This window comes from Ixodes scapularis, unplaced genomic scaffold (genome assembly GCF_016920785.2).
Source record: "Ixodes scapularis isolate PalLabHiFi unplaced genomic scaffold, ASM1692078v2 PGA_scaffold4__175_contigs__length_147842914, whole genome shotgun sequence".
NCBI lineage: Eukaryota > Metazoa > Arthropoda > Arachnida > Ixodida > Ixodidae > Ixodes > Ixodes scapularis.
The window spans coordinates 95,355,057-95,372,363 of NW_024609879.1; the positions used below are offsets into that span (position 1 = coordinate 95,355,057).

At 45.4% G+C, this 17,307-nt stretch overlaps 2 protein-coding genes across 7 annotated transcripts in view; one reads left to right on the top strand and one right to left on the bottom strand.

Moving 5' to 3' along the window:
• Nucleotides 1-646: 646 nt before the first annotated feature.
• LOC8043425 (transaldolase) lies at nt 647-14,837 on the bottom strand. Its single transcript, XM_029981521.4, has 8 exons — nt 14,564-14,837; nt 10,791-10,914; nt 8,906-9,013; nt 8,378-8,509; nt 7,283-7,343; nt 6,470-6,714; nt 4,539-4,606; nt 647-956 (listed from the first exon to the last, which is right to left on the bottom strand). The coding sequence occupies exons 1-8, from the start codon at nt 14,658-14,660 to the stop codon at nt 796-798; spliced, it is 996 nt and encodes a 331-aa protein (XP_029837381.1). The 5' UTR covers nt 14,661-14,837; the 3' UTR covers nt 647-795.
• Nucleotides 14,838-15,202: 365 nt separating this feature from the next.
• Nucleotides 15,203-17,307, top strand: part of LOC8043426 (E3 ubiquitin-protein ligase Mdm2) — a 39,609-nt gene continuing 37,504 nt past the window's right edge. For 2 of the 6 annotated variants that reach the window (XM_040500878.2, XM_042293222.1), the window contains exon 1: nt 15,203-15,670. The gene's annotated coding sequence lies outside the window, so the exon portion shown is untranslated. Of the gene's footprint in view, nt 16,121-17,307 lie in introns of all 6 variants that reach the window. The other 4 variants (XM_040500882.2, XM_042293223.1, XM_029981517.4 and 1 more) reach the window with 3 other exon arrangements.

A 17,307-nucleotide genomic window follows, 5' to 3' on the forward strand; every position in this document is an offset into this window, starting at 1 on the left:
ATTACAAAGAGTATAGCCATTAACATCCATTCATGATGTCACAAGGGTGCTGCAGTACAACTAAGGTACAACCAATCAACTCTAGCTCCACCGCCACGCGACGTCACAAGGCTGCTGCGCCAGTGTTCCTCGACTAAAGCTAACCCGCTAAAGAGCAGCTGGTCGCATCTTTAAAATCTGGCCTAGTGGAGTATGCATCTTCACTTTGACCTAATATTTCGTGCCACTAAAGCGATACCAGTAAATTATTTTGGTTTCGTTTTCGACCAGATTTGCCCTTTCACCGAACAAACTTTTTAAGCCCCTCATAAATTTCTCGCCAGTTTAAATTGGTCTTGCTGCCAAACCTCGGCTTAGATACTCTCCTACCCAGAACATCGGAGTGGAGCCACCTCTCTTGACCGAGGTTAATTTAAAATGCCACTGGTTATATATAATTCATCAGGTTACTTCCTTTAACAAAAATTGCATCATTTGCTGCACTTCTGCTTTTTTCCCCACTGCGACGTGTTCCCTAAAGTTATCGAAATAAAATAAAAAAGTAAAACAAGCACACTGTCTCAGCAAGACAGCGAGCCAAAGCTTAAATGCTAATTTTCGGGCACGTGACTCTAAACAGTCAACGCGCAAGACAAACAATATGCCGTAACAAAACGAGCAATTTATTGCGGAGAATAGGACATTAGGCCGACGCCGCGACGCACGTTGCATCGCGAGCGGTGCGTCTCTTTATAAAATAATTTGAACAATTCTTCACCCCCCTCCCAAAACCGTTGTGGGGCAACACAATGTACCTCACTGGAGCTTCTCTTTGAGGATGTTTTCAAGCTTCACTGCATCTGCCGCAAACTTGCGGATGCCGTCGGACAACTTGTCCGTCGCCATCTGGTCTTCGTTCAGCTCCCAGCGGAAGATGGCTTCGTTCACCTCCACTTTTTCCAAGTCCAATTTTTTGGCTGTGGAAAAAAGAAAAGGGAGGTTGGGGACACACTACTCCAAAAGTATGGTATCTTTGTAGTAGTGTAGGTATTCTTATTTGTATAGCTTCTGGCAAGCATGACAAAGCAGATTAGCCAAGAGATAATCATCTCCTTGCATGGTTTATTGAGGGGCAGAGCCATCCAGTTCAGCTGAGAAAATGGAGACTCGAAGAGGAATGCACAAAGGCACTTTTTTTGCGAAGTCCAGCATGTGTAAGCAAACCAATTCCTGCTGAATACTGTAAAACCCTTAATGTTCGCGAGCCCTCAATTTTCGCGAATTGAAGAATTCGCGAAATTTAAGGGCGCGCGAAAATTTCGGTCCTTAAGATTTTTAATGCAGGCGTCTGGAATTAGCGAAATTTAGTGGTCGCGATTATGTCATCTGTGACCGATTCGCGAAAAATAGGGGCCGCGAAAATAAAGGGTTTTACAGTAGCTTATGAACATAAAACATTTGCACTAAAAACCAAGAAGAAATATTGTTTGAAGTTTTTTTTTATACCAAAACGCTGCCACATTGACAAAACCATTGCTAAGATCGCCGATATTTATTTATTTATTCATTTATTCAAATTACCCCACAGCACCTGTGAGGGCATTATAGTGGAGGAGGGGCAAATAAAAAATCGAATAAATTCCAAGAACACTTTTTTTTGTTTTTTTTAATATTCGGGAAAAAGGTGTTTTGCCTGCAGAGAAGACTCGCAACTAATAGAAAAAAAAAAAAAAATCATACCCGAACCAGAGTAAAATATATGTGATGAAAATATAAACCCCCCTTGTAAATATTATAAAGGAGTGGTAGTTTGTAGAAAGAGCAAATATTACTAATTTGACAATGCATAATAAAACTGAGATTGTCTTTAGAGACTATAGTCAATGACAGGTGAAGAACGAAGTGGAAGCTCCTCCCACCCCTTTCCACTTTAGCGCAGCGAACGGCGGAGAGAAGGTCGCCTCCTCTCCAGAGTTCGCTCTACTAAAGTGGAAAGAGGTGGGAGGAGCTTCCACTTCGTTCTTGGCCTGTCACCGACTGTAGCTTTTCAGGTAGCCGATTCCAGTACAGTTGCCGACCAATTTTTCGGACGCGATTTCCTCAGTTTACGGCCACAAAACAGCCGCCGCGATAGCGCCGCAGGCTTAGTCATTGCCATTTTGGTTGTTTTGATTTTGCCCTGTAGCCTCTATACCACATACTACACAATAAATAAGCTGGGTTAAGGTGATAGTCAGGTTTTCCCGGTTCCGCTATTGCCAACATTGCTGCCGTCTGCCCATTCTTACCCCTTACAAAAACTATCGAGTTTCAATAGTTTCTAATGTATTCTTCGAGAATACAGTCTTCTTATAGAATACGGTCGAACCCGGATCGAATTGAAAGGAGAACGTAAAATAGTTTGATATATCGGTAATTTAATATACAAGAATATGTTCACTGAAGCTCCAGTTGAAATTTCGGCACGTCTCTGCTAATACCGAAGGCCACAACGAATGGTCCCTTACCAAAAAGAAACTCTAAGAGCCGCTAAGTACAGCAGAGCTTAGTTGTGGAAGATCGCAAACACCGCAGCGTTTACGCGAGGGAGTTGCGATTGTTTACGCGGGGCCACAACCACCGCACATCGCAACAAAACAGAAAAACAATTAAAAAAAAACAGACAAAAGAACTTAAAAAGCGAGCCGTGTACAAAAGAAACTCGTTCCATAGAATAAAGTTAAGCAAGCAACAAAAAGAAACCTCACTAAATTCAACCAACAAAAAAGACAGACAAAAAAAAAAAAAAAAAAACGGGCAAAGCAAAAACGGCAAAAGAAAAAGGTAAACAATGATAAGGCGTTCAAAGTGTGATTGCTCAACCGTTGTCAACACACTCAACTTGACGAAAACTTTTTTTTTTTTTTTTGCTTATTTTATTTTGGGGCCAAGTAGTCGGGGGTGTTCGGGGAAAGAGCGCGCGCTTCTGTTCCAACAGCGGGCACTCCCTACCCTCCCTACAAGCGCAGGTGCCCTTCCCCTTACTATTGCCATCCCCCACTTTTTTTTAAGTCTTTTCTTTTTCTTTTTTTTGCAATTGCTTTTTTGCTGTGCATCCCCGTGCACGTGTGCTGGCCTGCGACCGGCGGCTGTGCTTTGTTTACTATATTGAGTTTCCCCGCCATGGAAGTTCGATACAGAAAAACAACGCTCCTATACTATTACATGAGATTTTCAAAGGGATGTTTGGACTGTTCGATATAAAAAAATAATTTGAAATACCCGGGTGCGATATAACCGGGCTTGACTGTGGATAAGAAACTCAATAAAAACTCGTTGATAATTTTTGTAAGCGATGGCTCTTCCAATTCTTCTCGTGGTCAGTGTTTTTCGAGTGCGACCGCGAAAAGAGCAGTCGTCTGCCGTCCTTGTGGTCTTCGAGCCCAAAGCTTTTTGCCAATAGGCTTAGCATTGAATCGACCTTGGTGGATTAAACATTTACAAATAGTGCCAAATGGCGCCAACTTCAACTTTGCAGTTTGTGCCAACAAAGTGCAGCACTGTGATAACAGATAAACAAACAAGTGAAAAGTGAACAATATACATCGGAAGTTGCAAGAGAACTTAAAATTGACATCAAGCAAGTGGGAAGTGGCCAATACGCAGCGGAATATGCGGGGAAAATTAATATTTGGGCTGAAATCAATTTTCGGGACCACTTGATTATTTTGACAATTTCGGGGTCCCCTTCGAGTCCGAAAAATCAATCGGCGACTGTACAGTGCTAATCACACTTGTCCACAACACGTGAGCATGCGGCCTTCTCCGGGGAGTGCTAGGCTGGTGGCATTCGCGGAAACTAAGCCAGTCACGTGGCGCAACATGGAACGGCCCGCTCGAGGGGTGTCCTGCCCACTCTATCAGCTTGATAAGCAATAAAAGTGAAGTGCTTTATGACACATTCTTGTTTTTTGATGACGATATTGTTGATACGCCTTCATACTTTAGTTTGCGTATTGTTCGAGCAATGATGTTTGCAAAAAGCGTGCGAGCAGCCTTCCGCGTTCGCCGCCAGCTGAGAGTGGGCAGGACGACACCCCTTCGAGCGGGCCGTTCCATGTTGCGCCACGTGACTAGCTTAGTTTCCGCCAATGCCACCAGTCTAGCGCTCCCCGGAGAAAGCCACACGCTCGCGCGTTATAGACCAAGTGTGATTAGCACTGTACATGAAAAAAAAATATTTAGATATTTCGCTGCCGTTTGAAAAAGGGCCAATTTTTCTGCTGTGATGAAGTGTAAATGCCTAGTAAATATTTTACTTGTAGGGACAAATTGATGGGAATGTCATTAACCTGGTACGTGTTGGTGATAGGGTTTCGCTTTTTAGTTAAACAAAATGGTTTACATTTAAAGATGCGTCAAATACATGTGTACACTTTGTAATTGTTTCTTTAAGCTCGCACTCCTTTTCAATGCACTACCCTGGGGGTATTGGAAATAAAAAGAAATGGCAAAATAATGCATGCCTGTCCCAGGAGTCGAATAAACGAAAGCAATACACTGAAAGGCAGAGAACATACCTTTGTCTTCCGACAGGTACTGCACAATAGGTTCTATAGAGATGGCCAACTCGGACAGGAGAGCCGGGCTGCGAAAGAAGAAAATCCTCGGTTACAAACATAGTGCACTCAAACGAAAATATAGCACACAAGTTAGAAGTATGCTTTTAGTGAAAAGAGGAAGGCCAACGATACAGTTCACTTCTCCCAAATTCTGCTTTAGCAAAAACTGTCTTCAGATCATCCACAAAACAGTGTGAAGTTGCTTGAACGTTGCCAGAAAAAGTCTAGGAAAGACATCTAGCGAACATAGGCTTGTGCACAACATATCTCGTGGATAAAGGACATGTCCAACAAATAAATATGGCAGCCACAGAGCAATTCTCAGCGGGGCTCTTACCAGGACACGGCTAACAGTTAAAAAAAAAAATAGTGCATGGCCCGGTGGCCTAAAGCGCATCTCCCCAACTAGAAGCACTGTCAATCCACACCCTCAAGTTACCATTTTCACACCCTGCTATAAAGATCCTCACTACTGCCGATTTGTGCCATCAAAAGCAGCGCTGTGGTTGGCGTTCGCGATTGGCCGAACGTTCACTGCCATGTCTTTATTCGAATTAATTTCACTTTCATCGACGGAAATAAGAACAATATCAGACTGCCAACTTTTGACGGCGTTTAAGAATGCAATGACTCGAAGATTTTTCGGAGTCATTGGAGTGTCTGCACTCTCTAGCTGTGTGCCGTCCATCCACGACTGAATCCAGCAGCTAGTTATCCAGGGGCACTAGAACGAAGGTGTGTGCACCTAACAGATTCATTTAGACTAACTGGGAGACCTTTTGACGTGCAACCTATAACCCCATTTACCCTTCTGTGCAAGAAGTCTGTCAAATAGACCTTTCGCCGACTAACCGAAGTACCAAGGAGCATCCTGGGAACATATGCACATGTGCTGCATGTGCTCGACTTGTCCGTACAAAAGACAAAGCGAAATATTGGAAGCAACCCCTTATCTCCAAAGTTCTACAATCCATGAAATGCAACATTTAAGGAAGAATCGTTTAAAATTGTTTTAGAGGATAGTGAACAGTTGTTTTGGAGGAGTGAAGAAGAACTTATATTGTATCAATTTAGCAGAAAACTGAATAGACCTTTCCGGAAAATCTTAGGAACCCTCGCAACAAGGGGAATTGTGGGGCTGTTCGGATGTATGCTCTTCGACGGCTCAAACGCTTTGCATATCCTGGTAGTGGCATGGTTCATGCTTTCTTATCGTTAGGAGCTCGGCACACACAAAAAAAATTGGGCAAACGGAAAAGAAGATTAGTGTCGCATACTCCGTTTTGCTTTCTTTCTGCCTTCTCTGCATTCTGAAGTCAGAAATTAACAATTTAGTCTTCACTTCTTGGACAATTTAACAGGCCATACATCTGGGCATCACAATGCGTAAAGCAGTTTTTTTTTATTGTGTTATTTTTTAGTGTGCCTGTAAGTGTTTTTCTTTTGGTTCACTGTAAGGTTAAATAACATGAACCACGAACCTGCCCAGTCAGCAGTCATAAGAGCGTAAAGCAGATGCCGGGAGCACGACATATTTCCAGAAAGGTCTACTGGTCACACAACGAGAGACCACACAACATAAATTTTACCGCTAAATTTAGCGAGGAAACAAGTGGTGTATAGGTCATGCGACATAAATTTCCCCTTTTAGATTTATTGGGAAATGAACAGATGGACCAAATTTCGGGATTTTGAGATTTCCGTCAGATTTTATGCCTTATTAACCGAAAGGCGTCAAAGAGTGCACGTACAAAGCGAGACTCGATTCATGTTTTGGAATGGATAGTGCTGCAGATGCCAGCAGGTGCCGCACACCTAACTAGACTCGTGGCACACTCCCCAGTGCTCAAGTTTTATTGGAAAGCTCGAGCGGAGCGAGTGACACGCACCTGATGGTGAGGAGGTCGCATCCGGCCAGGGCCCGCACCTGTCCCACGTTGCGGAAGGAGGCCCCCATGACCACCGTGGAGTGTCCGAAGCGCTTGTAGTAGTTGTAGATGCGGGTCACGCTGAGCACCCCGGGGTCCTCCAGGGGCTGGAAGCTCTTGATGGCCGTGTTGGCCACGTGCCAGTCCAGAATGCGCCCCACAAATGGGGAGATGAGCGTGGCCCCGGCCTCCGCACAGGCCACCGCCTGCGTGGGAAGGCCAGTAATGCGGGGAAGCACCACCTTGCCAGGAATGCATCTCCAACTTCCTTTCACCTAACGTCCGAATGCAACCGACACTACGTGCCGATGGCAGCCATCAAAAGGTGTCAAAATCGCAAGTAACTGGACCTTTTGGTAAATGATTGGCTTGGAGACAATATTTGAATATTTATCCATTTAAAGATCTTGGCAGCAGCCTCATTAGTGACTGAGGTAAAGGAGAACGCCGCTTTGCAGACTAAGAGTAAACGAGACAAAAAATGATCTTATCTACCAGCAACGTCGCACGGCGTATATCACATTCACTTTGACGCATCCACTAAAATAAATGGCAATATGCAAAAGAAATATAACAAGTGAAAAAAAATAAATATTATGGTTGAAACTCTTGCTATTGACGTCATGCACGCATCGACTTTCTCACTGGCAGACTTTGAAGCGAGAGGTAGAAAGGTCAAGGTGATGTCATTTTGTTTCAATACTCCTTTGAGGCACTCTGTCATGAGCCAATATCCGATTCCCGAACTGGATGAAGTGGGTTCACTCCCCTCACCTGAGTGAAGTTGAAGAGCAAGGTCATGTTGCAGTGGATCCCGTGCTCGGACTCCAAGACCCTGGGGGCAGAGACGGGAATTCTCAGCCGAGGCCCAGCAGCATGCCACACAACGTGCATGAACGACCAGACTCCGGTATCCCCACAACAGGCACCAAAGTTTGGCAGTCATTTGAGCCCAGGACACGCGTGGATGTCCATCTGATCTTACTGGCATTTTACGGTGGTGACGTGCTGCTGCTCTCTAGAAGACCGTCTCGAGACAGGGCCAACGGTATTTCCCAATAAATGAATAAAATTGGCCCCAAGCACGCCATACAATGGCATCGTAGAGAAAGGCAACAAAGATGCCAAGCACGAACAAACGCAGGAAAAATGTGTCTATTCGGATAGATACCGATAACTCCAAAGAGAGCCATGATTGTTCATCTATACCATTCGATCGTCTACAAATGCCAGAATCCAAACTGGAAGTTTACGGAAAGTCCCGCTGTGCTTGCCTTTGCCCAACAGTATAGCCCCCTTCAAACCAATAAGCCTGTGCTCGTAGCTACTAGAGTAATAAAGCTGTACGTGTCAGACAATAGCATCTGGGTTTGAACACAGTCAATATTAAATATAAAAAACCATCTTTCCGTGGATTGTTTCAGTCAGGCTTGCAAAAAATGGCCCGAACTAGTCCTGCTACTGCTATTAAGAAGAAAAAGAAAATTATGGAGAAGGAAGGCTGGAAGCAGTAGTGACCCATTGTTTGGTGGCTTCATTATATTAGTGATTTCAGCGCTACATGCTGCAGCACACCTACAGTAGCTACAGATGAACCAGCGGTGAATTCAAAATTAAATAGGCTACTGGTCAACCCCTTGATCTGACAACTTTCGATGTGGTCATAGAACTGCGCCAACACACACCCCTGCACTCTAGTATGCAAGATGTGGCAAAGCACTAAGCTGTCAAAGGCACAATTGATTCACGATAAAGGTTTTCTGGCATGAAGGAAACATAGGCTGAACTTGTGCGGCGGGAACACAAACGAGAGCGACCCACTTGAACCTTTAGTCCTTGCAGCGGATGACGTCGACAGTGGCCACTCACTTTGCAGCCTGGATGCCTTCCCAGGTGGAGGCCAGCTTGATGAGGATCCTCTTCTTGTCGACGCCGGCCTCCTTGTACAGCGCAATCAGACGCAGGGCCTTGGCAATGGACGCCTCTGTGTTGAACGACAGCCTGCGAGGAAGCCGAGGCATTCAGTCCACACGGCGCCCTACTCTCCGTAACGCTTTTATTTTTTAGATACCCTGGCATCCCACAGATATACACCAGAAAGTCGCAGTTAAAGTCACTAGGGGTTCCCAGAGCACAAAAGCCCCGAGCTTTGTTCAAGAATCGTGTTCCGGCACTACAACCAAGGGCTTCAAAAGGGAGGCCAAACCTGCTCAGCCAGAGGCCAAGGGGCTGGCATTCTCCCTCTGTGGACAAGATTACACAATAGATAAGACCTTGTACACCTTTCATTCGCTTATTATCTGGGTGAAAAATGCCGAACCACTGGACTGCGGACGCGTGCGTGGCGTTTGATATTCTGCAGAAGAAAGTTACTGCGCATTTGCCCCGCTTGCTCACCTGGCATCCACCTCGGTGGACACACGGCCGGGGATGATTTTGAGGATCTCGCTGCCAAAGAGCACCACCAGCTTGTCCATGGCATTGGTCAACTTCTCTTTGGGTGTCCTGCGAGAAAACAAAAATAAATAGCATCAAACTAAGACGGCAGGTGACAACAAACACGTACCAACTTTTTTCTTTCTTTTTACCCTTTGTGCTTATTTGCGGCAAAACAATTTTTTCTATTCCCAAGCCCATCACACGACTATAAATACCGACATGCCATATTTTTCTTACTATAGTTGCCCAGTCAAGTCCGCACGGGCCAATTTTGCTTGAAAACTAAAATTTTCACAATAGTCTATGACTCGGTAAGTTTGGAAGAACTAAGGTGCCTCAAACAATTTTCACGTAACATCAAGAAAAGAAAAGAAACCCAGAAGAAAATAACATTACAGTTTATATTGTTGGGTAGCTATGCCACGCAAAGATAGGTGTAGGCATCTCTGGGAGGCAACAAATAAATCTTAAGAAACCGTCTTGAAAAGCTTTATCCAAAATCTAATCATCCACTCGACACAAAACCAGAAGGTTTAGGTTTCCGAAATAGGTCAACTCTCCAGGCAATACGGTAGCCCCTTTTGCGGGACCATTTCAAAGGGAACGAGGCAATCAGATAAATGGAGTCTGACTCATTCTTCGGTCAAACCTCGACTACTGCCAGAATGCAGAAGAAAACAAATAGAAAAGGGGACAAGTGAAGCAATACGGTCAAGCAGTCTCGACCAGGAAACGTGCCCGCGACTCCCACAAGGTCAACCAAACCCCCCAAGGTCGTACCGAGTCGCACGGAACAAAGAAAATGAAGGGAGGAGGGAAGTAAAAAAAGAAAGCAGGAAACAGACAAGGATCTTGCGGCAGAAAAGCGGAAAAACCAAGCCTGCACGTCGGGCCACACCCCTCTCAATCACTGTGCTTGGCACAAAAAGCAGAAAAGTTTGAAAAAGAAAAAAAAAAGTGCTTATTGGTGGAGTGCTAGTTTGAAAACTATTACTTTCTAGCTAATGGCACTGAAATGATAAATGTAAAAACATGGGTCTCCAACCCCTGCAAATTTTGGAACATCTCCGATGAAGGCAAGTCAATAGTTGGAGACTCGTGTATTGTTCTACTCAAATTGCCAAATTAAACACCCCTTTTTTTTTTTAGCAATGGTAGTGAACTTGTAGAGCAGAAACTGTTCAGAGGACTCGATTGACCACTACGGGCAGGATCAGGCACATAAATTCAATCGTTTGGCAACCCAAAGTGAATTTCTCATTTTAATTTGCCTTTGAAGGACTTCCAATTTTACACCTGATCAAAAACGAAAATGTTCAATGTGAGGGTAAGCTGAACAATGTAGACCGATTGGTCTAATGTTGCCGGTAACCCAACCACAGTGTAAAGATTGCAATTAAGGTAGGAATAAAGTTTAAATGACATCAATAAAACACCAAAGGGAAAGTGGACTGAGCAAAGGAGAAAGCGAAGTCATTGGGGGGGGGATTACCGAGTTACGGTGCAGAGTAGACCAGGCAAGCAAACTGATGTTCACAACTGAGCATCTTTCAGGGCTCTCTACAAACTGGGAAAATTCAAAACATACTCCCTCCAAACGTATCTAGCATATCACAAAAACACACCAGTTAATTGTTGAAAATACATTAAATGCAGCTCGTGGGACAGAAAAATAATTAAACGGCTGTCCCACAGTGGCAAATGTTTCATTTCAGCAAGATATGGGCATGCATTATGTCAGAATCACAACCGTAAACCAATAGCGATTCAACACGGGCTTCACGTTGATCAAATAGCGGCACAACAGTAGCCATCCATTGGCTATTGCTGCCAATCCACTCACTTTCCGGTTTTCTTGCCATACTGAACCGCTTCGTCAACCAAGTGTGAATACTGTGGCAATTTGGACGCCGCCAAGATGAGGGATGGGTTGGTTGTGGCATCCGTGGGCTTGTACTGCTTCATCACTGAAACAACCACCGGTTTCGATCCAGATTAATGCAAAACATATGTACTCGGATGCCGCGAAAAAAAAGCCTGCTGCGCAGCAGCTAACTTACAGCGACAACATCTTAGCCGTAAAAGAAAGACCTTCATACATATATTTGACACTACAATCGTGGAACAGCCTGCAGCATTTGCTGCACTCCAAACATACCAATTTCTATCTTTGCACTTTCGAACACTGTCCAGACGACAGCCTTTTTGTCGCGTTACCCGGAACACTGGCTGCTCAGAGCTGGTGTTGGCGCAAACACGGAAGGATTGAAAGCTACATTGTTGTCGTAGTGGTTGTAGACTAGGCGGTGTCCAATACAAACAGCATAGCCACCAGCATCTATTCCATCCTTAAGGTAAAAGCTACAAACTTTACGTCAGTATGACCATTTTTAAAAAAACCTACATATCTAGGCGGGTCATGGCAGAAGGCCTGTACACAGCATTACCATTGCACTGTCCACCTTTTACACATTGTTTAAAATACTGAAGCTCGCAAAAATACTGCATTTTTCCAAATTACATAGCAGCGATCATATGGAGCTGCTCACATTAGGCAGTTTTTTTGCAAATTCGGCGACAGAAAAAGCATAGATTAATCTGAACAATCAGCCTTAAATCTGTGCATCCACATAATCATCCTTCTTTCAGGCTGACCTGTAGTAAATGTAGTATAAGGGCCAATTAGGTTGTAATAAAAAATGGAGTGAAGTTTTTAAGATTGTTTGTATTGTGCAAATAATGTGAAAAATGAATAATGGAATAAATTTGATGCTAGCTGTTTAATAATATTAATGTTTTATTCGGTTTATAAAAACCCATATTACTAAGATAAATAAAATAAATAGTAAATCACACAGTGTGTAGTGGATTAAGGTCCGAATGTCTTGTCATAGTTATTTTAGCTGGAGGCCTGCACACTTGCAGAATTTCTTTATGTGCCCTTTTTCTTCAAATGGCCCTTGCGTAACTTCGCTTGGGAGGGATCGCCAGAGCTCTGAGCTCTAGGGAGGAGCATACTTTTGCGACGCTCTGTTTGTCCAAGGAATGGTTGTAATCCGCCAGAGCAATTCTATCTAACATAGTCCAGGAGGGGTGCGAGAGGGTCGGTAAGCAGCAGGCTAGGAGGCGAAGTGAGGCCACCCCGTCTACGGAAAGACACGCGGTTCCACCCCACACCTCTGAGAAGTTCGGAGGTCTCCATATCTCTGTATCGTGGGGGCTGCGACGGCGACTGGAGGCACAAGATAGCGTAGGCAGCTCGCCGTTGTACGCTTTCCAAAGAAGCAATCGTAGCAATCTGCCTGGGGCTCCATACAGACGAGCAGTACTCAAGCTGCAGAAGCACCAGCAAAGTGTACAAACTTTGCAGTGCCTTCGGGCCAGTCCTTGATACACGTTGCACGAAGCCCAGCGTGCATCGTGCCTTAGAAAGCACCTCGCTAATGCGACAGGAGAAATGAAGATGTGGATCTAGCGCGATTGCCAAAAGCTTCGTTCACTGCATCCTTGCGATTGGGACGTCGCTGATAGTCAAGTCTGGAGGGTGCAGAAGCTGTCGGGTGATGGTGACCAGCATTACGGAGCACTTTGCCGTGTTGAGGGGCAGTCGGTTTGTCGCAGAACATTCTTGAACCTTGCAAAGGTCCTCCTGTAGTCGTTTGTAAGGGCTTATGCCCCTGATGGGCAGAAGTGTTAGATTGTCGGCGTATAGAAATGGCGTCGAGTTAAGAGAACAAGTCACATCATCAATAAAGATATTAAAAAAGGTTGGGGCCAATACACTGCCTTGGGGAATGCCCGAGATTACCTCTCGCAAGTTGTACCAAAAGCAGGAGTCCCTGCATACTGCCCAACCATTCAAAAAATAGTCTGAGCTCTCAGGTTCGGTGTGTCAACTACATATAGAGAAATTGTTCTGCCTTGGTTCCTGTCAAGCTACAGTGAAGAAATGCTTCTATCATACAAAAACACCTCTAACCAAACTATTTCGGTGACAAGCTTGCAAGTGCACAACAAAATGCCAATGGGTCCCAAGACCTCTGGCATTTTGTTGTGCACTTGATGGTGACAAGCTTGCAAGTGCACCAAGACAGCAGGAAAGATTAGATCCCAGACAGACTTATCTGTTTGCAGATTGTTTCCGGCCTTGAAGGACATGTAAAAGAATATTTTCAAACTGCTGCACTCAAATGAAATTCGAATTTACGAGAAAACTGATTCCAGATCCAATTCCAATAAGAGTAAAGCTATACGCACTCCGGAGTGCGCTTCGCGCGGAAATGGCTATACGCACTCCTCCGAGAGATCATGCCGCTCGGGCCACCCTTTTCGAACGGCGCGTGAATCACTGGGGCGCTCGTTAACACAGCCCCCCGCCTGCGTTCACGCCGCTTCGCGGCGACAGTATCGGCTGCTAATTACTAAGCGTAACCAGTACACGCCGCTTCGCGGCGTCCAGCCGGCAATCCAAGCCCCGCTGTCCCCGATCGCACCTCCGGAAAGGGAGTCCGATACCATTTAGTTCTGCAAAGTTTCTGGACAACATTCGATTTTTTTTTTTTTACTGTTCACTGCAAAAAAGGAAATGTCGTAAATATCGCCAAATGCCTCAACAAAACAAAATGTTTGAGAAAAAGAGAAAACAAAAAGTAGGCCCACCGCGGATCGAACCCGCGTCCACTTGCGTATGAAGCGGACACCCGACCCACTACGCCATGGCACCGCTTAGGAAACTCGTTGTGTCCACTCTTTTTATACGAGAAAAGCGGAGTGCGTATAGTCATTTCCGTCCGAAGCGCACTCCGGAGTGCGTATAGCTTTACTCTTCCAATAATACATACTCTTTAATTAGAGTTAACCAGGAACGTCTTCAAAACTCTCCCGAGATGTGGCGGTTTTTCTCCCGGCAGCCGGAAGAAATCATGTGACAACTGCCGGTAGAATACCATCCTCCCGGCATTTGGTGGAAACGCGTTTCATGACACGTTTCGTCGACACTAACGTTTTGGGGACAGTCTGGGGCGGCTCACTGCAGAAAAAAAGCTTATCTGAGCTGTCGATGAAACGCCGTTCGATGAAATGATTGCCACCGCCAGTGGGAGGCGACTGCTGGTAGGATTTTCCCGAGATTATGCTCCCGGCTGCCGGCAGAATGGGCACTACCTTATGGCAATACTCCGTTTTGAAAGTGTCAGTTTGAACCGGTCGTGGTTGGAAGAAGGAAAGGCTAAGGCCAGATAAAAATAAGACTATCCTCGTCTGCAACGGCAGCAGCATTCCCCAGAGAAACCCCGCAACACACGCCGGCGAATCTTTCGCAGTTTCTCTTTTTTTCTTTAATGTACGGGGATAAGGGAAAACAACATGCACGCTCTATTTCTTCTTTTTTTTTTTTTTTGTCTTTTGATGAAATGGCAGTATTACCGAAAAGTGCACATGGTCCACGCCCATTTAGACTAACTTCCGCGCTCGCTCTAATGATAAAATCGTCCTCGATTGAGTCTGGATGATGTAGGACAGGGGAATGGCCATTCGGTGCTATTATGCAAACGCGGAAGGCACGTGTGATGAGGAGGGGGGGACATTTAATGACGCGAGTAAGACCAATCGACGCACCTTCGAAGTCCCCTGTATCCGCGACCACGGTGGTGATTTCTTTGAGCTGATCCAGAGACGAAGACATCTTGCTGCGTTTGTTGCTCTCGCCGCTCATGCCAGTGCCGCGTTCTCGCCTGCGATTTTTATAAGGGGGTGCACACGATAATCTGCCTTCCTCCTTCCCGGCACGCGTGACCCAACCGACCGTTTCTATGGTTCCGTCCGCCGTTGCGTGGCGTGGCACGGAGCCTGAAAAACCGGCAAAACTTTTAATGGTGGGTTCACGCCCAATAGTTTGAATAGCATTTTGATTGGTGGAAGCAGCTCACATGAAAGAGGTGAACGATTTGATTGGTTCTTTGAATTTAAGTTTCTTTCGGGAGTGGATCGACTTCAGAATTTTGTGTACTCTGGCCAACTCCAAGTTTCTTGTTTTCAGCCTTTTCAATGCTGAAATGTGTATTTAAACTAAAAATAACCGTTCTTTTTAATAGCAAGGAGAGTAGTAACATACATTTTTAACGACATGCAGAAGTAGAAGGCATCAGCGAGCCATTCCCGAAACAGCTGCGAAACTAGAATTGCGAATCCGACAATCTAGTTTCGGAAGATGTATTTTCTTTCTTATTTCATGCACTTGACTCTGAGGTCAGTCAGGTAAGTTTCTCACAGTTATACGTAAGGTTTATCTTAATTACCGATGCTGACAAATCTTCAGTCACCGTCCGCAGCTCATTCCCAAAGAAAGAAAAAAACATAACCTCGATTGACGAATCTAGCGAAATCAAGAAAATGATTATTCATAAAACATTTTCCGTTGGTATCTATTTTTAAAACAAAAGTTGTTTGAAACGATTTTTAAAGAAGTCTGAAAAAAGAAAAACCTTTCATCACAAAATACTTTTGAGTTAATTTATTGAGTAAATAATAATCATAATAATAGTATTACATCCCAGACGCGAACGCGCGAACTGCGTGAGCACTCAAGATTCGCTAAGGAACGAGGTTCGCCAAATCCCGCCTTTATCTAATTTCGAAAACAACGATCTACGTGAAAGCAACTTTTTATTTCCAGGCCCACTCTCAAGCGCTCGTTCGAATCCAACTTGAACAAAGCGCAAGGAGGTAAGCAAATTTGCTCGAACGTCTCTATTTGGCGAACGCACGCCCGCAAGGACCAAACGCCCCAAACTACGGCTAAAGTAGCTGATCAAAAAAAGGCGCCGCGGCGTGCTGGAAGCTGAACCCTACTACCCGCATCGTGTAATAACAGGAACGAGCTCGTCCGCTTCAAGTTAATTGAAGCGTTCCAGGATCGAAAGTTTAACCAGGAACTGAGTCAACTACGTTGACAGTACGACACCTTCCAGCGTCACACGTCGTGAGTCAAGAATGCGAGCTGACCCAGCGTGTTAACTCCCGTACGGACAAGTTCAGACATGTTCTGACGTGCCGAGCCGCGCTGCCTCCCACTGCGTGAAGCGCGTTGTCTTTCTGCGCGGCCCTCATTCTCTTGGCGCTCGCCCGACTCGCCTCTTCGGACTGTCCCGCTGTCTGAACAGCCAATACATAGCCGTAAGTAGGACGTATATTTTGTACTTTCTGCGAATCGGTGCTAGTGGGTTTGGGACGGCTCCTCGTTGGCGATTTGAGGGGCCGCGACGTGAAATGTTCGCTTTCTGGAAGGTTTCCGTCGACTCGATGAATTATAGATGATTCTCTCCGAGTTGCCAAGGCCGGTTACAGTGGCTAGCGATGTGAGCCAGAATTCGCAAACTGCAGTACGAACCACGCTGTCGCACGGCTGCGGTGCATGCGTCGCAAGTGGGGAGGTATCGCGCGCGACGGGTGAGTCGGCGCATTCAAATACCTCCACCGCCGTTCTGACCCTGTGCTCGCTACCTGCTAGACCGCGTGGTCTGTCCTGCTTGGTCGTCGTTTGTGCATTCTAGCTCCTATCGCTAGCCACTGTATGTTATGTGTATCGGCGGGTTTTGTCTTTTATTATTTTTAGAGCTGATTGCCAGCCTCAATGTGACCACGTGGGTTTCCTTTGTTGTTGTTGTTGTTTTTTTTGTCAAGTTGTTGAATGTCAGTTGCTTGTTTTTCTCGTATCTTGATAGGTCTAATATTTGTTTAAAAAATAGCGTAGTAATTTGTACTGGGTGCAATATATTTGTTGGAAAAAAAAAAATCGATCTCTTTTATTCTCATTTTGGAGGGTCAAGCACCGCCAAAAACACAATCTCACGACGTTAAGGGCCGCCCACACTAGCGAGAAAACGCGCCCGGCGCGCCGATAAATCGGTTAAGCGGGAAGATAAAGGGCGTGTCTCTGCACGCGCTCGTGGCGCTGACTGTGCTTCGGCGACATTTTGTTACTTGCCGCGATCGGCGTGCCACGCGCGTTTTCTCGCTAGTGTGGGCGGCCCTTTAATCGGTCTTTTGTGCGCGGGTGGCACTCAGTTGGTCGAAAGACACTTTAGTGAATAGTCGACCGCCTCCAAGCGGCCTTTACGGGTGGACCAAGTGGGCTAACATCTTTGAAATGAGCTGCCGCAGACTGCCGCTGCTGATGTGAAATGGACCCTTCGATATGAATGTAAGCTTCGAACATATCTGTAAATAGTTTTTGTATGAGCAATGTGACAGTCATACTGAAAACTCTAGAAAGTGCCTGCGGACTGTCTTTTGTGTGGTCTTTTGTCAGTGTGGCAGTGGCTTTACCCATTGACGAGAGCCTGTACAGCTTGTTTCTTTTG

Excerpts from the sequence above, each read along its gene's own strand:
- LOC8043425 (XM_029981521.4), bottom strand. The coding sequence starts at position 14,660 with ATGAGCGGCGAGAGCAACAAACGCAGCAAGATGTCTTCGTCTCTGGAT. Across the intron at positions 4,607-6,469 it reads TGCGACCTCCTCACCATCAG|CCCGGCTCTCCTGTCCGAGT; the intron begins GTGCGTGTCACT and ends CTTCTTTCGCAG. Across the intron at positions 957-4,538 it reads GTACCTGTCGGAAGACAAAG|CCAAAAAATTGGACTTGGAA; the intron begins GTATGTTCTCTG and ends TTTTTTCCACAG.